The sequence below is a fragment of the Mauremys mutica genome, chromosome 10 (assembly GCF_020497125.1).
Source record: "Mauremys mutica isolate MM-2020 ecotype Southern chromosome 10, ASM2049712v1, whole genome shotgun sequence".
NCBI lineage: Eukaryota > Metazoa > Chordata > Testudines > Geoemydidae > Mauremys > Mauremys mutica.
In genome coordinates, this window is record NC_059081.1 from 57,629,698 (window position 1) to 57,654,368 (window position 24,671).

General features: G+C 47.0%; 1 protein-coding gene across 6 annotated transcripts; it reads left to right on the top strand.

The window, feature by feature from the left end:
- Positions 1-1,523: 1,523 nt before the first annotated feature.
- On the top strand, positions 1,524-24,099 carry LOC123378789 (caspase-10-like). Of its 6 annotated transcripts, none has more exons than XM_045032945.1 (12): positions 1,524-1,693; positions 5,235-5,365; positions 6,241-6,583; positions 8,317-8,416; positions 9,148-9,283; positions 10,147-10,241; positions 12,678-12,714; positions 13,193-13,249; positions 14,552-14,640; positions 16,395-16,506; positions 17,739-18,243; positions 22,243-24,099. In XM_045032945.1, exons 3-12 carry the CDS (start codon positions 6,276-6,278, stop codon positions 22,403-22,405), a joined length of 1,602 nt encoding a protein of 533 aa, XP_044888880.1. In that variant the 5' UTR covers positions 1,524-1,693; positions 5,235-5,365; positions 6,241-6,275; the 3' UTR covers positions 22,406-24,099. The 6 variants fall into 6 exon arrangements, with proteins under 6 accessions (XP_044888880.1, XP_044888883.1, XP_044888881.1 ...); XM_045032946.1 differs by lacking the exon at positions 1,524-1,693 and adding an exon at positions 2,982-3,113; XM_045032948.1 differs by lacking the exon at positions 5,235-5,365.
- Positions 24,100-24,671: the final 572 nt, after the last annotated feature.

Sequence of the window (24,671 nt, forward strand, 5' to 3'; positions counted from 1 at the left end):
GGAATTTTTTACCAAGGGATATTGTGAAGGCCAAAACTATAACAGGGTTAAAAACAGAACTAGATAAGTTCATGGAGGATAGGTCCATCAGTGGCTATAAGCCAGGATGGGTAGGGATGTAAACCATGCTCTGTTTGCCAGAAACTGGAAATGAGTGACAGGGGATAGATCACTTGATGATTACCTGTTCTGTTAATTCCCTCTGAAGCACCTGGCATTGGCCACACTTGGAAGACAGGATACTGGGCTAGAAGAACTATTGGTCTGACCGTTTGGCCATTTTTATGTTATGTAAAAATTAATTATAATATAATAATAAAACTGTTTAATATATAAACTCCCCAAGATAGCGACCTCTCAAGATAGTGATGATGTGAGATAACAACCTTGGCAAATAATGCATTTAAAAAATCTTGGCCTACTAGGAAATGTAAGTTTCCCAGTCACAAATCTAGCATTCTGGAGCAAAGTCACTAAAATATAGTCTAACAAACAAATGTTCTTTTAACGTGTCCCTCCCTTCTCTCTCCACCACCCCTGTTCATAGTTGTTGTCCTTGGTCAATGAAGAACCAGAGTTCAGAGGTGCTTTAGTTTCATGTGAGTTCACCTCCCACTCTGGGGGGTCGGAGGGGAGAAGGCACCTTGCTCTTTTTTTCTGCCACTCGCCCCCGGACACTCACTCTGGCTGCTGTTGTTCATTGTGCCACCGTTCATTCCACTGCTCCATCACTGATGGCCCTGCGCAGTCACTTGTCACTGTGACCTCTGCAATTCGGTTTCTTGAGGTTCCACCCAGCCAGGGCCGGCTCTAACATTTTTGCTGCCCCAAGCAAAAAAAAAAAAGAGTGCCGCACCGCCGAACCCCTCCCCGAGCGTCACGTCGCCCAAGTTCCTGCCGCCCAAGTCCCCGCCCCCCCGAGCGTTACGTCGCCCAAGTCCCCGCCCCCCCCAAGCGTCGAGTTGCACCGCCCAAGGGCCCCCACCCCCCCCAGCGCTGCCAGGCCGAACCAAAAAAACCAAAAACAAACCCTGAGTGCCGCCCTGTCCCAAGGTGCCACCCCAAGCACGTGCTTGGTAGGCTGGTGTCTGGAGCCGGCCCTGCACCCAGCTCTCAGTGAGGGAGCCTCACAGCGAGTGCAGGCTGGGTAGTCTCTTCCACAGCAACACTGTCCCACAGCAGGTCTATGCACTTAGACCTGATTATCAGTGATTTCAGCTGTAGTGGACACTTAAAAAAACAAAAATGGATGAAAATGGGAAGAAAAGAGAAAATGTGATGGTTAAACCATTGGAAGGGGAACTCAGAGCAGATATAGCATCAGAAATTACCCATAACTTTCTTTTAAAACTGACATTCAGGTTAACTTTCAGGTTTCGCATTAGCTCAGTGTCTGCCAGGAAGCTGTTTTTCTCTGTTTACGGATACATATGCTGATACCCTTTGCTCTGATGTGGGCGGAGCCCTTTGAATTGCTATATTTGGTGGATCAGAAAAGGGGTGGGGCTGCTATGTACCAACCTGAAGGGCAAGACTTTTCTGGGCATGCTGTTGTGAAAGTTTGTCATGTCTTCAGTTTTCTTGCTGCAGGTTGTGAACAGGCAATAATGAGAATTTTCTGCAGTAGAGAACATTGTTGTGCTTAGATCTGGGTCAAGCCTATTAACTTCCAGTGGACTCTGGAATGCTGAAGGTAAGTTTGTCTCTTTTCTTTCTCAGACTTTCCTCTCAATCCTTTAACTCTGTGCCAGCTCTGTTATAAATTTTTTTTACTGCTGACATGTACTTTGTTAGTAACAGGGTTTATCATAGGGGAAAAGAGGATTTTTCAAGTCATTACATGACAGTAGATCAGCCCGGTTAAGCACTCCCCTCCTCTCACCCAAACACCCTCGGTCTTGGAAAGGGAAAAGTGAAACTGGGATGGTCACCGTGACATGGCATTTTACAGCAGTTGTCTCTCCAAACAGGAGGATGCTTTGAATGCATAGAGATTATTTTGAAAGTTGTGTGCTTGGGAACTTGTAAGAAGGAGAAGTTGTAAAGGAAATGTAAGCAAGTTCCCAGAGGTGTGAGAGATGAGACAGAGCAAAAAAATCACTGGAAGGATAGTCTGGCCTGTCACCGGCACTAGGTCCCAGTTGTAGTTCTCTCTTTCTCCTTTAGTTCCCCAGTTTCCTTGGGGAGGGATAGCTCAGTGGTTTGCTATCCCTAGGGTTGTGAGTTCAATCCTTGAGCGGGGTCATTTAGGGATCTGGGCAAAATATCTGTCTGGGGGGTTGGTCCTGCTTTGAGCAGGGGTTGGACTAGATGACCTCCTGAGGTCCCGTCCAACCCTGTATTCTATGATTCTTCTAGCCCATTATCAGATACACAGTATTGGGTCTGAAAATCCAGCAGGCTGTGGGGACCCAGTTATAAAACAATGCCAACAATGGCATTTTGTGTTACTGTGTTCACCAATCATGCCACAGCCTTGCCGACTCCAAGTCCAGACTAGCTCAGCAATCTCCCCAGACCTTTGTTTCAGCGCAGCTGGCAGCACACCCGATGTATAGTGTCAGCGGGTGGCAGCCCGCCTGTTTTGAGAGCTGGGCTCAAGCCGGGGCAGGGAGCCTTGCACGCGCTGGTTTTCCAACCACGGTTTACTCCAGCGCCTGCTGAGTCCTGCCCAGGCTGCAAAGCGCCGTCTCGCCCCCCCTCTCCCGCCCCGTGTGTGGGGAGCAGCCCAGGGCAGATTTCCTCCTCCTCCTCCTCCGGCGCAAGCCGGGACTTGACTACACCCAATAACAAGCTGCCACGTCCTGCTCCCGTCTGAGCCCGACCCCGCAGAGCGGCTCGGGGCCAACCCGCTCCCCTCGGCCCTGCCCGGGGGGGGGGCGGATTGAGCGACCCGGGCAGGAGGGTGCGAGGGCGCCGCCCACACCCGCGCATGCGCACGCGGGCCCGAAGCAGGCGGGGGACGGGGTGGGCGCGGCCGGCGGGGGAGGTGCCGGCTGGTCCCGTGTCTGTGGTGGGCGGGGGAGAGACCCCGGCCCCTCACGCGCCCCCCTCAGGGAAATCCTGGGCCTGGAGGCTGGCACCGCTCCGACAGGGATGTGCGCTGGGGAGTGGTGAGCCGGGGGGGGGCCCTGCACCCCGCACCCCCCCCGCAGCCTGCACAAACCTCCTTCCTCCCACTGGCACCCCGCGCTCCCCCCCCGGCATCCCCCAGCCCCCACCTTCCGCAACCCCCCCCTGCACAAACCTCCTTCCTCCCACTGGCACCCCGCGCTCACCTCTGCCCCCCCCCGGCATCCCCCCCCACCTTCCGCAACCCCCCCCGCACAAACCTCCTTCCTCCCACTGGCACCCCGCGCTCCCCCCCACCGGCATCCCCCCATCCCCCACCTCCCGCAACCCCCCCCCCCGCCTGCACAAACCTCCTTCCTCCCACTGGCACCCCGTGCTCACCTCCTGCCCCAACCCCCCCCTGGCATCCCCCACCTCCCGCAACCCCCCCGCCTCACAAACCTTCCTCCCACTGGCACCCCGCGCTCCCCCCCCCGGCATCCCCCCATCCCCCACCTCCCGCAACCCCCCCGCCGCACAAACCTTCCTCCCACTGGCACCCCGCGCTCACCTCCTGCCCCATCCTCCCCGCCATCCCCGTAGCCCCCACCCTCTGCACCATCCCCTCCACCGCCTGCATCATCCCCCCAGCTCCCACCGCCTGCATCATCCCCCTCCCCAATCCCGCCCCTCCTGCACCAGCCCCCCCCCCCCGCACCATCCGCTCAGCCCTCACCGTCTGCACCATCCCCCACCTGGCATTCCCCCCCTGCCTGCATCGTCGTCCCCCACGGCATCCCCTCAGCCCCCACCCCCTGCACCGTCTCCCGCCATCCCCCCCCCAATGTGGGAACCGACTGTGTTACTAGGACTGGCTGTGAATCACTCATCCTGTCCCTCCAGAAAGAGAGGACACAGTACAAGTGTCTCTGCTTCACTTGTGCCTGCCTCTTGGGGAGGTGGTGGTGGTGGTGGTGGTGGCTGGGGAGGTGTGAAACTAGGAAGCAGGGTTTTGTTGGTTGTATTTTGATTTTACAGAGTGGCTGTCCATCCCTTCTTCCCACCCCCTCTCCCTATGTCTGTCTGTAGTGTCCACTAGCTGCTCTGGGTGGACTGGATTCTCTCCACAGTTGTCCTGCTTTTTGTTCCCGTAATCCCTCCAAGATACAAAACATGCACAAGAATTTAAAAAAATGTCATTAATATTTAAAAATGTTAATTACACCATTTAAAAATTAATCAGATTTTTCTACCAGTTTAAGTTTTATATTCAGCAACTGTTAGTTTCAGTTTAACCCAATTCAGCAACAGTGCCAGGTGTGAGAATGCTGGCTGGAATGGTTGGGGAGATAGAATAGCTAAGCCGCAGAATACAGGAGAGGCTGGGATCTGTAACTGATGGTGTCAGGACTCAAGCAGCGAAGATTTGGAATTGGGAAAGCAGCCATATGTGTTCTAGTGTGACTGTGTGTTCAGTTTGTATTATGTGGTTCTATTGGGATTTGACTGACTGGTAGAGAAGTGATTACTGAGGGCTGGTCTGTGCACAAATTTGCCCCTTTTAATTGATAGATCTGCACTTGGAGCTGGGGGTGTGCTTCCTAGCTAGAGGAGATGTACCTGCTTTAGCTCCCGTCTAGCTAGTGCAGTAAAAATAGTAGTGTAGCCAGAACACAGTGCCAGTGGTAGAAGGGGCTTGCTGCCCTTGGTAGGTGCCTAGGGTCTAGGTGCTGGCCCTCCTGCTGTCCTTAGTTAAAAACAAGTCCTTAGATAAACTTGTGTGTGTAGAAAGGCCATAGATCTGTGCTTTCTTGCAGCCATCTTGTTTATAAGTGAAGAGGGTGCTGCGATATGTGGGACAGAAGATTGGGGGAGTTGGGCTGTCTGAAGAGGAAAAGGATGTAAGCAAAATTTGGGGCAGGGGGGTGTATGTAGGTAGATGTGGGAGAGAGAGGGTAGTCTGAACACTTAGTTTCTATTCCTGGCTCTGGGAAGTGTTGTTTAGTGGTTAGAGGAGAAATGGACCAGAACTCATGAATTATATTGCCCACCCACCTACACACACAGCAATGCCCTGCTGACTTCTCCCCGAAACGTGCACTCACCCCTTTACCTGCTGACTGCCTCTCAAGTTTTAGTGTTCATTGATCATCTCCCACTTTTCCTTTTGTCTTTGTATGAAGAAAGCTTTGGTAAAAGTCCTAAAGACGACCTGCTGCCAAATTAAAGTGAGTGGTCCACTGAGGAACCCCAACATGTCCAGGAGAGAAGGGAGCTGGCAGTGAAGCAGAAAGCATATTATTCTCCATTAAATGTAAGAGAATTGTATTAACTTCTCTAGAACCCTGTTAGTTTCACTCCTACTAAATTCTATAGGACTTTTTCATAAGGGAGGTTTGAGAGTAGGAAGGAGACTCTTTGCTTTCACATTTGGTACAGAACAGCAGACTAGCTGCAGAGTGGTGCAAGGGATGGGATGTGCACTCTACAGCTGCCACAGTGCTGAGAACTGTGGCTTCCAGGTGATAATGTCACTGCTGGTGTGTTTCAACCTAGGGGCAAGGAGAGCACCAGCCATTTTGGCACCTGGGCAGAAAACAGTTTCAGTGCCCCCCCTCACCCTCCGTGATTGAGGCCCCCCCCCAAAAAAGCCACACAGCACCCCAGTTTGGTGCCCACCCTTGCTCACCCAGCCCTACTACCAGCCTTGGGGAGGAGCACCTTCTCTTCCTCCTGATCATGGGAAGTGGTGGCAGAGCTCCCATGATGCAAGCCCAAGGGCAGGAGGAAGTCTCACTTTTTTGTCCTCTCCCAGCCATGGCAAGTTGTAGTCCAGCTGCAGGGACCAAGAGCAGCACCTTGTTCTCTTTCTACCCCCACCCATTGTAAAGACACTGGAGCCACGCTTCAGAAGTGAGAGAGAATGATCAGTGGGGGACTCTTCTCTCTCCTGATCACGAGAAGAGGAAGGAGCATATCTTGCCATACTGCAGCAGTGTGGTGCATGCAGGAAGGAGTTAGGCTGTCTGCTGAGTATTTGGCTTCTGATGGTTTGGAAGAAATATCTGGCCAACACAGAGTATCAAGAATGCTGCTTAGTGCCTATTAGAAGCTAAGTTTCAGTTCTCCCCTAGCACCAGTGCCATTTAGTTCATTACATTGGACTCTTCTTTTCCTTTCCATTCTCAGGTTGTGAAGTGTGTCTCCTAAAGAGAGCCTCCAGTATGGGTGATGACATAAAGTTTCACCAGCAGCTTCTAGTCATCGATGAAAACCTGGGAACTGAAGAAGTGGAGGCCCTGAAATTTCTCTGTAGTGACTTGCTCTCCTTCAAAAAGCTGGAAGCTGTAGAATCAGCTCAGGACATCTTCCAGCTCCTCATGGCTAAGGATTTGCTGAATAAAGAAGATACTTTCATACTAGCTGAGCTTTTGTACAGGATTAAATGTCACTTCCTGCTCCAGAAACTTGGCTACACCAAGGAAACAGTGCAAGAAAATCTACCCTGGAAAGGGAAGGTATCTCGGTACAGGTGAGCTTCCTGGGAACTGGGTGTCTCTAGACATTTTCTGCCTTGAAAGGATGTTGATCTGTTACGTGCTATGTGATATTTGAAAGTTACGAAGTGAAGTGAAGTTTGGTGATTAGATCATAGAATCATAGAATCATAGAATTCAAGATCAGAAGGGACCAATATGATCATCCAGTCTGACCTCCTGCAAGATGCAGGCCACATAAGCCGATCCCCCCACTCCTTTAGCAAGCGACCCCTGCCCCATGCTTCGGAGGAAGGCGAAAAACCTCCAGGGCCACAGCCAATCTACCCTGGAGGAAAATTCCTTCCTGACCCCAAATATGGCGGTCAGCTGAACCCCGAGCATGCGGGCAAGACTCTCCAGCCATACCCTCAGGAAAAAGGTTAAGAATATCATATCATTGACCCATGTACCATTTACCAGTGTGGCACTTAATTAACTTATTCACTAAGCCCGTTATCCTATCATACCATCTCCTCCATAAACTTATCTAGCTTAATCTTAAAGTCATGGAGGTCCTTCGCCCCCACTGTTTCCCTCGGTAGGCTGTTCCAGTATTGCACTCCCCTGATAGTTAGAAACCTTCGTCTAATTTCAAGCCTAAATTTCCTGACTGACAATTTATATCCGTTTGTCCTCGTGTCCACATTAGCACTGAGCTGAAATAATTCCTCTCCTTCCCTGGTATTTATCCCTCTGATATATTTAAAGAGTGCAATCATATCTCCTCTTATTCTTCTTTTGGTTAGGGAAAACAAACCGAGCTCCTCAAGTCTCCTTTCATACGACAGGCCTTCCATTCCTCAGACCATTCTAGTGGCCCTTCTTTGTACCCGTTCCAGTTTGAATTCATCCTTCTTAAACATGGGAGACCAAAACTGCACACAATACTCCAGATGAGGTCTCACCAACGCCTTATATAACGGGACTAGCACCTCCTTATCCCTACTAGAAATACCTCGCCTAATGCATCCCAAGACCGCATTTGCTTTTTTAACGGCCACATCACATTGCCTGCTCATAGTCATCCTACGATCAACCAGGACTCCTAGGTCCTTCTCCTCCTCCGTTACTTGCAACTGGTGCGTCCCTAGATTTTACAGTATGCAGATACTCAGACTAATCGGTGACCTTTAATAATTTTTCTTGGGGTGAGGCTGCAAAGCTCAGAGCATTCTTGGGCCAACAACACATTAGAAAGGCCTGGGTCCTCTTCTGTTATTTTGTGCCAGAGGAGAGGAGTGACACAGTGTGCCATCAGCTGTCATTCCTCTCCCATAGCTTTCTACTGCTGTCTCTCTGGCTATTCCTCCTTTGCTCTGCCCCTCTCCCTCTATGAATTCTTGGGTTGGATTGGGATTTTTTTTATATCCTCTTCCTCCTACGACAATTCCTCTGCTCTTCCATATTAATTTGCTTACACCAGTGGTAAGCTCCTGGCCATAACGCTTGTCTGCTGCTCATGCTCTTCATGCTCTACTACGCCGGCTCTAGCTCTCCAGCGTTGCCTGCAGTCTGCCTGCTGCATGTTGACCTTTGCTGAGCAGGCTAAGTAGCGATCACCGCGTGTGTTACAGGTGAAGCAGGTGGCAGCATTGGAGGAGCATAGCAGAGCTTCCAATAGTGGGCACATTACCATTCTCTGAGCATTGCTTTGGGGAGCCAGTGTAGGGTTTACAGTATGTATACAATGGTATTTAGTTCACCTAACTGGATCTATGTCACACAGGCAGATGCTGTATGAACTGTCAGAGGACATCACCAGTGAGGATTTAAAAAGAGCCATGTTCCTCTTGAGGGACCAGCTCCCAAAGAAGCTGACAAATATGGTACGTGGGGAGAGGGTGAAGAACGTTAGAGGCTCTATTAGTGAGACTAGGAGAGAGGGTTTTGCCAACATATGGCATCAGCTTATTGTGTCAGCATGTGACTGGGGCAGTAGATGTTTGGGCAGTGGTTTATTTCTATGCGAGGGAAGGTGGTGGCTGAGTGGGGCTAGAAAGTGAGACCCAGGCCCTGCATTTACACTAAGGACTGTTATGCTGCATTGGCTCTCTGCTGTGTGATGGATTCTGAGGCCTTTCAAGTCCTAGAGGTCACTAGGAAATACCAGGCTAATCCCCCCAGCTGTGTTATAGCATAGTTGGCTCTAGTCTGTGTATATGGGACCAAGACACATGACATTAACTAGTTACTTGATTGTGATACAGACTATAACGTAGTTCACTGATACAGTGTGGTACTGGCTATATAAGCAGGATCAAACCAGATTATGAAGCTGCCAGTGAGCTACCATGTTACAACATGATTTGCCTCCCAGCGCTGTGAAATGTACTATGGAGACACCTCCTTGGTAGTAAGAAGCCAAACAGATAAGAATAAGTATCAAGTGGGAAGTGTAAGAATTGTGAGGTGTTCTGTAGTTCAGCAATATGTATTCCAGGAGAATTGGTGTCTGTTTTTTTTTTTTTTAAAGGTAGGACAGGCTTTTGTAGATCGTATTAAGATTTAAGGAGCAGGTTAAGTGCACTTGACTCTCTCTCTCCTGTTTGACTGGCAGTCCAGTCTAGAGCTGCTGACCTGTCTGGAAAAACAAGACCATTTAGCAGAGAACAACCTGGAAATACTGGAGAAAATCTGTATGGACATTTCACCTGATCTCCTGAAAACAGTAAACAAATACAAAATGGAAAGAGGTGAGTAATTCTGAGTGGGCTGCTGTGTGTGCCCCTCCATATGCTTATCCATTTACTAGAACAGATTGAACTAGTTGCTGTGTCTGGTAGCTGGAGCTGCTGTGTGTCCCCCTCCATATGCATTGCTCCACCTGAGAAACCTAAAACTGAGGCACTTGTGGTCTTTGCATATGAGCTCTGCTTTGCTGCCTCTAGTTTTTGCTACCTGCTAGCAGCAGTGCTGTACGAGTATACATAGTAGCTCCAAAATGGCTGTGGCCAGGCAAAGCGGTCCAGTGAATGGGGCATGGGACTGGAAGTCTGGAAACCCTTCTTCTGTCCCTGACTCTGTCACTGACCCTGCTGTATGACTGTGAGAAAGTCACTTCACCTCTCTGTGCCTCAGTTTTCACATCTGTGAAATGGAGGTAACAAGACTGACCCACGATTGGATAGAGCTTTATAGTGAGTGGATGAAGTGCTATATATTGACCTGCACAGGAGGCAGGGATTCGTTGATAGGTGACAGGCTAAATGAGTGTGTGCACATGCATGTATGTTATCTGTGGTTCACTCTCCAGTAGAGTCTGCGCCGTAGCTCTTAAGCTTATTTAGTTTAGGATCTGTAGGTTAGGTATTTGGATGCTGAAAGGGCACAATGTTTCATTTAGACAGTTATCTAGAACTAGTTTTGGAGAAGCTGGACAGTCATGTCCCCCTACTGACTTCACCTTACAGGCTTCTTATCCCCTTGGTGGAATTTCTGTACATTTTAAGCATCTCTCGCTAGGTGCCTCTTCATGTTTCCCTTATTAAGGAGGTTAGTTTGTGCTGAGCCGTTTCTCTTGTTTTCACAAATTTGTTTATTATGCCTCTCCTGTTAGTTTCTCTAGCTCAGCAAACTGCATCATTTTCCCATCACATCCCTGAAGGACTGTTTCATTCTGGAGGTGATGTCAGGCTATTGACTTCCTTACAGGTATGCTGCAGTGAGCCTATTTTCTTCACTCTTGCTTCTGTATTGTCACTAACTGAAGTCTAACTAAATCATTCCTTCTGATTTGGGGAAGGGAACAGAGTCTGCTATAAATGTGGCTACCAGGGACATCAAATAATTAGTAAGGCTACGATTTAGTCACGGAATCTGTGACTTTACCGGACCTCCGTGTCTTCCTGTACTTCAGCTGTCAGCAGCCGACGCCAGGGCTGGAGGCAGGACTGTGTACCCCTGCCCTGCACCTGGGCTGCATAGCTGGAACCAGTACGGTGCAGCCCCTGCCCTGAAGCTTGCGGGGGGGAGGGGGCTGCAGCCGGGTTGTGAGCCCCTGTCCAGGAGCTGCGGCCAGCTCCAGAGCGGGAGCTGTGTGCTCCCTGTGGCTGCACCTCCACTGCATCCAGGCCCACGGCTTCCGTCAGGGGCTGCATCGGGGGGAAATGTGCCCCGCTCGCGGTGTCCCAGGGCCTTGCTGCTCCTCCCTGCTGTGGCCAGGGCTTGGCAGGGGCTGCAACCGTGACCACGCACCCCTATCCCACAGCTGCAGCCAGCTTTGGAGCAGAGGCTGCACACCCCCCATGGATGCACCGCCGCCCATGTGCAAGCCCTGCAGCTTCGGCCGGGGGCTGCAGCTGGGACCATGCGCCTCTGCCTGGCGGCTGCAGTGGGGACCATGTGCCTCCCTGTGGCTTCCCAGGGCTGCAGGCAGGGCTTGGAGGGGGCTGCAGCTGATGCCGCCCACTCATGTCCCGCATCTGCAGCCTGCTGGAATGGGGGCTGCGTGCCCCCCGTGGCTGAACCCCAGCCTTGCAGCTTACGGTGGGGACTGCAGTGGGGGCCGCATGCCCCTGCTCAGCAGCTCAGCGGGGACTGTGTATCCCCCTCATGGCTTCCCAGGGCTGGTGCCAGAGCTTGACGGGGGCTGCAGCTGGGGCCGTGCACTCATGTCCTGGAGGGGGGATGTGTGCCCCTGTGGCTGGGCCCTCCACTGTGGCCGCTGGAGGCGGGGGGATTGGCCTGTTGGTCCCACCCCTCCAGACTCCATTCTTCCACCCCTACTTAGCCCTGACCCCGGTTATTTTTAGTAAAGTCACGGACAAGTCACGCGCTCTGTGAATTTTTGTTTATTGCCTGTGACCTGTCTGAGACATTTTTATTAAAAATTACCGTGACAAAATTTTAGCCTTAATAATTAGGGTCAGAGCATCCTAAAAGCCAGTTATGCAATATTCCTCTTGAAAATATTTAGTGTTAGGAAGGGGAAGTGTCAAAAGGGATGTGTCCTTAAAGAAAGAACAACTGGATAGCTCAGGGGATTGGGAATGAGGTCAAAGCTCCCTGTAGACAAGAGCTGAGGTACATTGGGTAATCAGGAAGTTTGTGCTGCTGCTGTTAGTGGTGTACCTGGCTCATGTATAAGTTGAGAGCTTCAGTTTCCACAGCTTTCAGTCTGGCATCTTTCACAATGGAAAAACTAGCACAATTGTTTTTGTTTTTAAAGCATGGGTTGCATGAGGCCATTTTTTACTTCTCGCCCCTTCTCCTGTTTCCCTTTTTCATAATATAACAATGTAAAGGCACTCAGGGAGATAAAAAGGTAACATTTAAAATGCTAAAAAAAATATATATACACTTTAGAATAAACCTGAGGAACTTGCTGCTGCAGCATGTTATTGAAGCAAGTAGCTTACTAAGATTCAAAAGGGTTTGACATTTACACAGGTGAGAATGGTATGTGCTAGGATGCAATTGCAAGGGTTCTCAATTCTTATCCAGGGCATAAACTGCTCATCAGCTGAGGCAGGAAGAAATTTCTCCCCATAGATTGTGTACAATTAGGTGCCTCATGGGACTGGAAGCCTTCCTCCTCTAAAGCATCTATTATTGTCCCATGGTTGAAGAGAGGATACCAGAGTACACAGACAGTTGTTTTGCTCTGATATGGTAATTCCCATGTTCCTGAACCATAGGGAATTTTTATCCTGAGTGAACTGTTAGCACCACTGACATCAATAAGTTTTGCCATTGACTTCAGTGTACCCTATGTGATTGTATGTGCTGCAACATCCACTCATAAGTTCAATGGAAGTGTAGTGTTATTTAAGGACACCATATATGCTTTTTGAGTGGAGCTTCCCAGAAAATAAAATCCACTCTGTGGGCAGCACTCTCCTCTAGCTGCGCACCTCTGATGGGCTTGCTGCAGCTGTGAAATGTCTGCTCAACTGCTAAACACATTGCTGTCCTTGGGGACTCTCAGTCTTGCCCCTGTCTGCTTCCCCCTGTCTCTTTCCAAAACACCATATGGCACTGACATTTATCAAGTCTTTTTTCCTGCTAAAATCACTATTAAAATCTATTTTATTGATGTTATTACATTGATTTTTAATGCAGGTATTCCCCTCTTCCTCCTTCATATAGGAGACCCCTATCAAATCTCTGGGTTCTAGTATTTATGGTAAGTCTTTCTGGGAAGTGTTTTTATTTTTAACATCTGTGTTTCTAGTTTTGTGCGTTTCTAACTGGTTTTAGTTTACTTCAGAAAATTTTGAAGGCTCCATTTACAACAGTAGTTTTAAAATAGTTTGACTTATTTGCTTTAGCTTGGCTTTTTCTTTTCCTGTTGGCACAAGCTGGTTTGGCGGGTTGGCTGCTCACATTTAGAGAACAGTTACAGGTAATCAGCAAATGCCCCTGCTGTGGATTGTCACTTGTGACAGGGAAATAGCCAACCTGCTTTCCAGAAAGTTTAAAGAAGGGTTGGTCTGACTAGAGGCAAAAAGCTGGTCCCCCTCCCCTTCCTTCTTAATTGTACACAAATACCATGAGAGAAGGCAATAGGACTATGTTACTGTTAGTATAACTACTGATAATGTCATATTGTTAATTTCAGGGCCCATGAGACCATTTTATTTCTGTCTGTCTTGCTTTTATAGACTCTGGGAGCCTGCGGGAACATGCTGGGAGTGTGCATTTCATAGCTGCCAGACAAGGTCTGTCTTAATACATTTTTCTGTGTTTTTATTTTAAGTAGTTCATATTGCTGTCTGCCTAAAACTAGAGAGTATGAACCTGCTCTGAAAATTCAAACAGATTTGGACAGTTCCTGGAATGTCACTTGAGCAGTACTATGGTCTCTTGCCCTGGCTTGGAGGGACAGGCCAGTTGAAGGAGTAACAAGGAGAGGGCTTATTTTGCAGCTTTCTCTTTCTAAGATAATTGAGAGTGCAGCCTCAGACAGTCAGGCACTCTTATGCATAGGCAGATCACCAGTCTCTTCAATCTCACTCCTTCTCCCCTCCCTGCCACACATACAGGCTCTCCACTGCTCTGCCCAGGAACAATCCCCCCTTTCTCAGCCCTTCTATCTCCTGCATATCACCAAAAAAAAACCCTGCTGCCAGCCCCAGAACTTTGGCAACTGCGTGTGACTGTGCTATTTGCATTTCCCTAGGACAGTAGCATGTTGGAGAAATGACAGTAAATTAAGATAATTAATCAACAGGGAGTCAAGGATGGGGTGGGGGTGAGATTGCTTCCTTTCACATGGTACATCTGTGGTTTAATTAGACTCAATTAAAATCCTAGAGCTACAGGAATCCTAGAGCTACAGGATTCCCTTAGTAGGTGTACAGTGGGAAACGAGAGCTCTAGAGAAGGCAAGGTGTGTGTGTGGGGAAATATTTCTTGCCCAAATAAAAGTAATTCTGATTGTTCTACTCAGCACAAATGGCACTATGAGATTTCATATTTGCCTCAGTGACTGAAGGTCAAATTGCTGTTTAAAAGTTTAAAAACAAAAAAAATCATTTTCCCCCTCTAACTACCAGATCTCTGAATGCAGCCTGGAAATTAGAGTCAAACTGGGCTCTTCCCTGCTTCCTCCTCATCCCCTAAAAAGATTCTGTAATTGGATTTAAGGGCATGCCTATACCACAAGTTCAGCCACCTTTGGGGACTCAGGTAGAACACAGTTGACCCCCAATCTAGTGAAAAATTCTCTTGAAGATCCATGAGGCAGAATCCACATCCTCATTCTCCCAGAGCTGTGTTGATTCTGCAGTACTAATAGGAGTAAAATCTTATTTTTGTCATTGAAGTGTGTGAACAGATATGACCTGGAATAAACAGGAGCGCTGCTGAGTAAGACAATGAAATTTTGACCATCATTTTTTTTTTAGTATAATAGCACTTTAAAATGCAGCAGTTTTCACGATTATTAGTAGAACTCAGGTTTGGTGCATCTACAGACAGTAGATTTCACCCCGTAAACATTTGTATAATTTTTTTTCTAGATGACAAAGCAGTAAATGTTATGCAAGGCATCTCTGAACTAAGCCAGGAACAACCTGTGAGAATCAGCAACCCAGGAAGCAAAACAGAGGTTTGAGGCACTCGCCTAAATACTTTCCTGACTAATCAATAACTTGGAGAATTTGATTCTCAGCTTAAAAAGACAGTGCCAAATTTTCCACTGTTCTTAATACCTTCTTAGAACCCTGATGTATTTTCTTTCTCTCCTTGTACCATTGGGCAACCATGGAATTCCCCCTCTTGTCGTCTTCCCTGTGATGTGAATGGAGTTTTGGTGGGAAAATTAACACTGCTGTTTTTATTTAGCCACTTCAGTTCCTAGAATTTCTTATACCAAAATATTTGTGTTGGTGCATCAGCAACATTAACTGATGTCTGCACTGCTCTAGAAATGGTGCAGTTTGGCACCAAAGGAGTACAAGGCGCTGACCCTGATTCTGTTCCCACTAAATTGGGAGTCACTCCATTATAAAGTCAGTAGGGTTAAACTGATGTAACTGGGAGCAGAGTCAAGTTTGCTGTTTTTGAAGACTCCCCTGATAATTAGTAGCTCTTAACAATCTTGAGGATGAGTTGTAGATTTAAAGAGACAATATTTGGAGTCCAGATGACTTTTCAGTTTTTGCCATAGTCACATTGGTGACTAAGGGCCAGCCCTAGGCATGTACCAAACTTGTGGCCTCGCTTGCCCCTGTTCTGTCAGTTTTCTTTCCCAGCACATGAGTAAAAACTGCGTATGACCCCCCCCACCCTGAGAGACAAATGAGGGGATCCATGTGTCTGTGGCTTCACAGTGTCAAGGGTCCAAGACAGCCCTCCTACTAAGTGTGGAAATAATCTGTTCCTGTCCCCTCATGACAGTTATCCCCAACTCCCTACCATCTGTAGAATTCTGTTGCTAAGCCCTGCCTCAAGTGCTAACCTTTTCCCCCTCAGAGTCAAATGTACTAACAAGTTACTGAAGGCTGCCTGGGGCGCCACATCTGTCTTCTCATACAGGATGATTCCTGAGGCCTAAATTTTTAAAAGTAACTCGTGATTTTGGGTGTTTGTTTCAAACTTTTGGGTGCCTAACTTGATACACCTTAAAGAGGCTTGATTGTTAGAGAGAGAGTGTCCAGCATTTCCTGAAATAACCAGCCTCTTTGAGGTTCCTCAAATTGGGAGCCTGAAAAATTGGAGCATCCAAAATCACTGCTCACTTTGAAAATCTTGGTCTGACTCTGTTATGGGCTGAGTCCTTGCCTGACTAGTAATTATTGTAGATGGTACAATAATATCACTTCTAAATTTTGCTTGGTAGTCCTACCTTTTATCATAGCTATTATATAAGCTGTAAAATAAAGAAGTTTCATTTACTAGAAGTCTGTGGCTTTTAAACAAAGCTTAACAGCACTGTGTGGTTCATTTTTAGAGAAGTTATATGATAAAGGAGTTTGGTCTCCCTTTTCTTCCCCTAATGGTATATACCTCCCATTAATGCCAAATGGAAATATATGCACTGTGGATCTCCCTCCACGCAATTGCTAGAGAAAATAAAATATCTGACTTGCTGCACCCAATCTGAGAGTGAAAACTCTGTTTTAATACAACAGCATATATCACGGAAGACAATATATTTCTTTTGGGGCGGGGGGAGGGTACAGCAAAAGGGGCATCTCAGAAACTCTAGGCAGTACAGGGGATTGAAAACCCCAGGGGGGATACAGAAATAGTAACCTCACAGGTGGATTGCACTCTTGAACCTAAAGGCAATAGATTGTCTTCTTAAAAATAAAATTCCTTCATAAAAGCTGTGAGCTTCTGTCTCCTTCCTGTCAACAGAAGCTGATGACCTATAAAATGGATGGGCCACACAGAGGCTATTGCCTCATTATTAATAATTGTAGCTTTACTGGGACTCTTCAGAAGAGGAGAGGATCTAATAAAGATGCTGGTAAGTCACTTCTGGTTTAGGGTCTGCTCTGCCTCTTCATGGGTTGTACTTCTAATGCCCGTATAGGTTTTATTTGCTCATATTTAAGTACATAGTTATAAGCAGTGTACACTCAGACAAGTCAAATAATGCCACTTGTATTGCAAGTGAGGGGGAAAAATGACACATGACTGATTACTAGATAGGAGTGAGTTTGCATTGGCATCTTTATCAGTGCAACCAAACTGTGTCATTCCAAAAGGGTGTCCAAATTAAAACTTCTCCAGGACTTACTGTAGCTAGACCGATGGTAAGAGAAATATGTTAGTTTTCTCGGAGCACTGAACCCATTATTGTATTAAATGTGACATCTGTTGTATGTAACTGTTAATAGTTCTTTCTCTTATTTGCAGAGGCTTAATGTAAATTAAGCTAATTCACAGATCAAAAATTCCTTCAGGTTGTGATTTATCTCTTTGAGATGAGCCCAAGATATAGAGTTCTTCAGTTATAACAATGCAAAGATTATATTGTTATAATCTTATATAAAATATATTACTGAATGTGCATATTGCAATAGTGTTTAGAGGCCATCCAGGTTGGGGGCCCATTGTGTTACATGCTGTACAGACACAAAGAAAATGACAGTTCCTACCCCAAAAATTTATACATCCAAGTCTTGGTGTGGTTTAGCCACATTGACTACAGTTGATCTATGCTAGTGCAAGTGAGGAAAAAATCAGGCCCTTTAGCTCTTCTTGTTATGTAGATAATTTTGTAATGGACTGTCCTTTTTGTTCGTTGTTTGTTCACATACTCTCTAAATCACCAATTTCTGTAGTATTCCAGAGTCTCCATTGAGTAGTATGAATGAGCAGGGTTCTACTTGAAGCAAACCCAATCTGAAATTCTGCAAAGAGTGCCCAGTGTCTACCAAGAATCCCAGTTTTGCTCATCCAGTTGTGCTGTTGCGCGCACACACACACAAAAGTGTCTGTAGACCTCAGGACTTGCTTTATGAAACTCTGGCCTGAAAAACTCAGGCATGTTTGAACCTCATGATTGTGCTGGGTTTGGGTTCCATTTATCCTGTTTGGCCTCAAATCTACTCTAGCGTGTGTGTTTGTTTGCAGGTGCCACTTTGTGTGAAGTCAGTTACTCTTCAGATTAGCTTGCATAGTGATTTTATATTATGATTATACTATTCTCCAACCCTCCCCAGCTTTTCTTTCTTTCTTTTTTTTTAATAACAGAGATGCTGGCGCAAGTGTTTACATGGCTTGGTCTGGATGTGCAGACTTATATTGATAAGACATCAGTAGAAATAAAAAATCTCATGCAGGAATGGCGGTCTTCGAAAGATCACAGAGACAGGGACTGCTTTGTGTGCTGTATTCTATCTCACGGAGAGTTGGGATTGGTCTATGGGACAGATGAACGAGAAGTACCAATCCGCACGATCATGTCCTACTTCACAGCCAGACAATGCCCACAGCTGGCTGAAAAACCCAAACTCTTTTTTATCCAGGCATGTCAAGGCAAAGAGATACAACAGGCTGTCTACATTGAAGCAGATGCACAGAATCCTGACTTGCTTCCCATTCAGCAACTAGTCTCCCCTTCCGAAAGCATTCCGGAAGAAGCTGATTTCCTCCTTGGCATGGCCACAGTGGGTGGTTATGCATCTTTCCGCCACATAGAGCATGGTACTTGGTACATTCAAGCCCTCTGCAATAAGTTACAGCTCTTGGTACCAAGGTAATACTTCTGTGTAGCTTGAGAGTGAGACCTTACTGATAACATAGAGCTGTATACGTAGCAGGTTAGTGTGTGGCATGCCGGGGGAGGGTGGGGAGAATCTACAGCACGCAAGCTTGCTGTGCAGTAACATCCCATGTAGACGCTGCTACGTTGCAGTGAAAGTCCCGGAGAGCGGATTGGTGTACTGCTGCTTGAAAGTGTAATATGCCAAGCACGATTCCAGGATTTTACTGCGCTGCAGCAGTGTCCACATGGGACTTTACTGCACGGCAAGATGGTGTGCTGCAGTTTTGACCTTGGCTTCCTGTGCAGTAACTTTCCTTGTAACAAGCCCCTATACCCCAGTGAGTGAAGAAATGGGAGTGATGCTGAGTCTTTGCTCACCAAAGGCAGGCCTAAGTCTAAGGGCTTGTCCACCCACAAACTTGCACTAGGTTTTTTTTTTTTTTTTAATTGGTGCAAACTCCTACATGGACACACATCAGTTTAAAACTGGCAGTCTGTTTAGCTTGTCCCTGTAAACTTACATAAATGTGTGCAGCACCAAGGCCTTAGGGATGATCTGAGGAGGCTGGGTTTTAGTTTTACCAAACCAAACTCAACACTAAGTCTGCTTCAGGTCCAGGTTCTCTTTTTGAGTGGGTTCAGATGGAAATATTTGGTTCTACCCAAAACACAGACCATGCAGATTTTAGATCTGTTGTTATATGAATGGCCAAACTTAAGGGGGTGAGGGAAGTTTTGAATGAAGCAGGCTGGCTTTGTCCCATCTGTTAGACACCTACACAGTGTCTTCTAGATGCTATGGTGGAATTATGGAAAACACTAGTCTTACAGTGTGTGTTTCTTTGCTGCTGCGAGGTGTTCAGTTTGAGCCTTTGTTGTAGTAAGGTGCATGATGTTCACATGAGTCCAGCCATGAGGAACTCTGATTGGGTTTGTCTGCTGTAGAGAGTGGCAAGCTCCGGGGGCCAAATTTCATCCCTTGTGTAACCTCACTGACTTGGATGGAGTTACAAGGGGGGAATCTGGCCCAAGAATGCAGATTTAGGTCATTACTTTTCTTATTTCATGACTGTATTGAGGAAGAGAAGAGAGAAAGTGTGCTGTGGATAAGCTATGGCATCAGAGAGTCTCTTGGTCCCAGTTTTACACACACACGAGACAAGATGTCAGAGAGAATGTACGAAAACTTGCAAAAGGGGTGTATTAGTAGTTTATCATAATCTACACCCAAAATCTTTAATTCCATTTCCCTATAGCTCTTACCTCTCAGGCACATCCAGAATTACCTAGGGAGGTAGGCCCCTGCCTATACCCAATTCTCCCCCGTGTGCCTAGGGCTGGAAATGCTAAGGTCAGGGCAGGCTGCAAAAGTGAGAGGAGATACTCCCAAGACTGGTGGGTAAAACTGAAGACAAACTCCCGCAACCAGTCTCAAACTTTGCTTCTGATCCTCCACTCTGGTTATCAAGAAGCTGAAAAAGAAATCACAGAGCCCCCTTTATTGCATTCCAGTTTCCAGGCTCCCAGTCAGCACATAGGTCCAGTACAGTGAGAAGGTATTTCAAAACTTAGTTCACCTATACAAAAGGTTCTTCTGACCCCAAAGGGTCAGCCACGTTACCAGATCAATAGGAGTTTGGCTCTTACCCAAAATACCTCACTTCGAACCAATCCTTTAGTGTCTAAAACTACAGATTCGTTATTACTCCAGAGGGAATTATGTGCCAAAAAAGTGTTCACACAATATTTTAAAATTTTGCAAATTTTATTTGTCAATAAATGTGGAGGCTCCAGCATGGCAGGGGGTAGCCCAGGGCACTGGCTTCACAGAGGTGAGAGATCATCCTGCGGGCCCCCCGGCCCCTGCCTGGGATATGGACTCAGCAGCAAAACTGCACCTGATCCTGACACAGTGCAAGGACCAGGCCTGCCCCAGAAATAGCCTAGGGCCCTGCCCTTCCATGCCAAGCACACTAGATGTAGGCAGGCAGGCTCAGCCCAGTAGGATCCAAGGGGGGGGGGCTTAGTGTGGGGAGATCCAGGTGTGGAGGGTCTTGGTGTGGGGGAGATCTGGATGAACAGGGGTTCAGACACAATGGGACTCTGCAGGGGGGTCCAGGTGAAAGGTGGTTGGGGCTCAGCAGGGGGTCTGGGTGTAGAGTGCTCAGCAGAGGGGTCCAGGTGCTGGCCTGGTGGGGTGCGGGTACTGGCTTGGTGGGATTCAGTGGGCTGGGGATCTGGGTGTGGGGGGCTAGTCAGGGTAGTCCAGGTCCAGGTGGGGTGAGGTTTGTTGGGGAGGGGTTTCAAGTGCAGGGGGTGGTCTCAGTGCAGGGGTGGGGCTCTGATGCAGGGACGTGGAGCTGGAGGGGTATCTGGGTGTAGGGGAGGCTTTGGATGCAGAGAGTGAGGCTTGTTAGGGTGTGGGTTTGGGGGGGTCAGTGGGGTGTTCTGGGTGCAGGGGCTGATCTTGATATGAGGTGGGTCCAGATGCATGGGGGTTCGGCGGACGGAAGAGCAGCTCCCTGTACACTGCCCCCTGCCCCACATGGCTGAGGAGCAATGGGAGCAGGAGGTGTGTGTGTGGGGGGGGGTGATGCGGAGCTTCAGCCAGAGAGGTTTCTGGGGGTGGGTCTGACCCAGCCCAGGCTGCTCCTTGCAGAGGAAGAGGAAGTCCCATCCTCCCCAGCCCAGCTGGGACTAGCAGCTTAGCCTGGCACAGGGTGGGAGCAACTGGCTGGGGCGTCCCCAGCCCCCTGCCCCCATGATTTACCTCTCTGCTAGCTGCCCCAGGTACCCAAAACAATTCATCTGCGCTGCTGGGGAGTGGTGCATGACTGCTCTTGCAGCTTCCCTTTGCTTCCCCATCAGAAAATCATTTTTCTGTGGGAAAGCAAAGAAATCTGCTGGGGACATGAATTCTGTGCACACACAGTGGTGTAGAATTCCCCCAGGAGTATATTATAAAGGAAGAAGAACAAGAAGAAAGTTGTTAGATGATAAAGCACTCAAATACATACAGAGACTTCAAAGTTCATCTATCAGGTTCTTAGCAGTATTGGTGAGTTTGCTGGCTTGAAAGTTCCTTTGGAACACATCCACAGCTTGGTTGGATGGATCATTTAGTCCCTTTGTTCAGAGCTTCATTTGTAGAAAAGTTACTCCAGTGGTAAGAAGCATGAATGAAGACAAAATGGAGATGATGCAGTTGCTTTTTATATTCTTTTGCCATGAGGCTTGTACTTCCTGTGTCCCAAACACAAACTTCACAGCACATGGAAAAGCCTTAGAGTACTTTGTCCATAGGCAGGCCCCTACATGGCTCGCTGACTCATCAGATATAGTCCCTGGTCTTTCAATGGGTTTATTGTACAGTTGCCTCTTGGTGGGCCGTCAAGCAGGCAAGGCAGTGCTGATGACAGTCTGTCTGGGGGTGTCACTCAGATGCACAAATACAGATAAACCCCACATATCTACAACTCATGATACAAACATATAAGCCAGATTATCATACTTAGCAAATGATAACAATTTCGCAGATACCATAGCATATCTGGCATGACTCATTGCAATTTTACAAGTCTAGACCCCTCACACTGCCAGCAGCCACTGAGAGGACTGGTTAATTGGAGTAATTGGCTTGCAAGGCTTTTCTTTTTTTTTTCTCTCCCCATGTGGCAGTTCATTCTGTCACACCAGTATTGTTTGTGTGTGATTCTTTGTGTTAGGTGCATGGGACACTATTCTACTACCATTGAGGTCAATGAGAAAGTTGCTATTGATTTCAGTGCGAGTGGGATTGTGACCTCCATAGTCTTGAAGCCTCATACTGAATTCAGAGAAGTGTTTAGTCTGGTTTAGTGTGTTTGTAGATTACTACTGCATGTTAAGAGTACAATGTTGCAGATATGTACTATTGACATTGTTTCTGTGAATCAGGGTTAATGATAACACTGTGATTAATCAGAGATATTGTCTTTTCTCTGGCTGTAGAGGTGAAGACATCTTGTCAATTCTTACTGAAGTCAATGAAGATGTGAGCAAACGTGCAGACAACTTGGGGAAAAAGAAACAGATGCCCCAGCCAGCCTACACCTTGAGGAAGAAACTGATATTCCCAGTGCCTAGAAGTCCACCCCCATCACAGCAGCAATAGGATTTTTTTTTCTCTTCATTCACGATCCCATCTTGCATTGGATACCATCCAGTACGGCCTTTGGATAAGCCAGCGCTCTTATTAAATCAGGTGGATGGTAAATTATTACCATTCAGGATGAGGTCTTCCTGAAATTGCTAACACATGGAGCTAAAGGAGAGTATGACAGGTACAACCAGTCGGCCAACTACTCACAATGTCTGTTTGCGGAAATGACTGGTGGCGGTGGTGGTGGGGTTTGCTGGCAATATGAATATATACAGATTTTTGCAAGCACTTGTACGTTTCTGCAGGTGAAATAGGTGCTGCATGTGTTACTGTGGACACAATAGGTGCACATGGCTTTCCATATCTACACCAGAGGGGTGTTAATGGTCTGCTTTAAGCCCATTTGTTCTTTTCTCTGTACATTAATGATTTGGAATCCTGCCAGTGAGCTCTCTTATCCTGTGGAATAGTCTCCAAAACCAGAATGAACAAGACATCAGCAAACGTAGTGTAGGGAGCTAATCCTACAATGGCAGGTGGACACTGGTCTATTCCCTCTCAAATTTAAATGACTTACATTCTTTGTGGAGCCACTAGATTCCTCATGTAAAGCATTTATTAATCCCACAGTGCATGCTGTTGCCTTAAAACTGGATGTTAATCTGGTATGTGGTTGGTTTAGCATTCATTGGCCAACATCAAATAGTTCGAGAAGCACAAGATCTGCATTATTGCCTCCTCTAGGAAACCAGCTTTCTCACTGCCTTATTGTAGGGTGGGGTGGGGCTTTCAACATGAAAGAACTGCTGATTATCATTTATCTGTTAGATGGGGCATCTAACACTGCTATGGACACAACAGGTTTTGGTTAGTTTTGTTTTTAAGCACAAAGGTCTATAGGGATTAATTTCTCCATTATTTAAAAAGACCACCACAAATGTGGACATAAGAGAAATTGGTGAGAGCTAGGCTGGAACAAAACTCCTGTCTTTGGGGTCAGGGTGACTATATCCCCTGTTCCAATGAGAGTAGACTAGAGTCTGTGTAAAATCCACCTTGCAGGACTGTCTTGTGAGATTAGAAGTGAAAATCAGTGTATAGTAAAATCTTCAGTGGTGCATCTCTTACCTGGAGGTCTTTTTACTTTATTGTTTCTTGTCCAGGGGTGTTAGTGTCCTCAGGTGGTGACTGGGGTGTATGACAACATAAATGGAAATTAATGTTGTTAAAACTAACTTACATTTCTATAGCTGCTTCCATTTCAAAGTGCTTTGCCAATAATATCCATGCAGAGCTAGCTCCATCAACAAAATACAGCCACTTCTGGTTTAGAAGGCAGCAGCCAGCTTTGTATAGCAGTAGGATGGGTTTTGGGGAGAGGGAAACTTTTGGCCAAGACGAACAGGGCAATTCCCTAGTCCCACAAAACATGCAGTGGGATTTTTAGCATATACATACAGCAGACAAAGCCTCAATATTTTTTAGGGTCTCAATCTGAGACGACTCCTATACAATAAACTGCATAAAACTCATCTACCTCAAAGGCAAGTAAGGTCAATTGGACTCTGCTGAGATATGAGTCTGTGGTTCCAGAAATGCTAGCTATTTCAAACTTTATGCTCAGATAAATCATCCACTCCTGCATGTATAATAAAATGCTGCTATTTTAATAAAAGCTGGTAACATTTATTTTTCTTGGGAGTGGTGTTTTGGATTCTAAAAACTATGCTGCTGAAAAATGATCTTCCCCACTTCACCCAAAAGCGAGGCCTTGAAGTGAAGGATTAGGGCTGGGATTTAAGAGGCCTATGTTCAATTCCTGGTTTTGCCTCAGACTTCCTATGTGACATTGGGCAAATCACTTAATCCCTCTGTGCCTCAGTTCTCTGTCTATGAAATGGGGGGACAATAGCATTGCCCTACACTCTGCTGGTCTGGGGGGTGGGATAAATTAACATGTGTGAGGTACTCAGATACTTTTTGGGATGTGGGGAAGAAAGCTTTGTAAATATCTAGACAGATAGACCTGGATCTCAGGCCACAACATTTAAAGAGAAGATACTTAGGAATAAGCAAGGACCCAATCCTGTAAGGTGCTGATGCCCCACAAATCCCTCTGAAGTAAAAGGGAATTGAAGGGATTCTCCACCTCTCAGGATTGGGTCTTTATTTGCTTTCAAGGCAGAGACTTTATCTCTGCCTATCTGTAGGGTTCCACATACACAAGGGCACTGTAGAATAAATAACCCATGCTGAAGCCATTTAGGAAGCTGGTGCT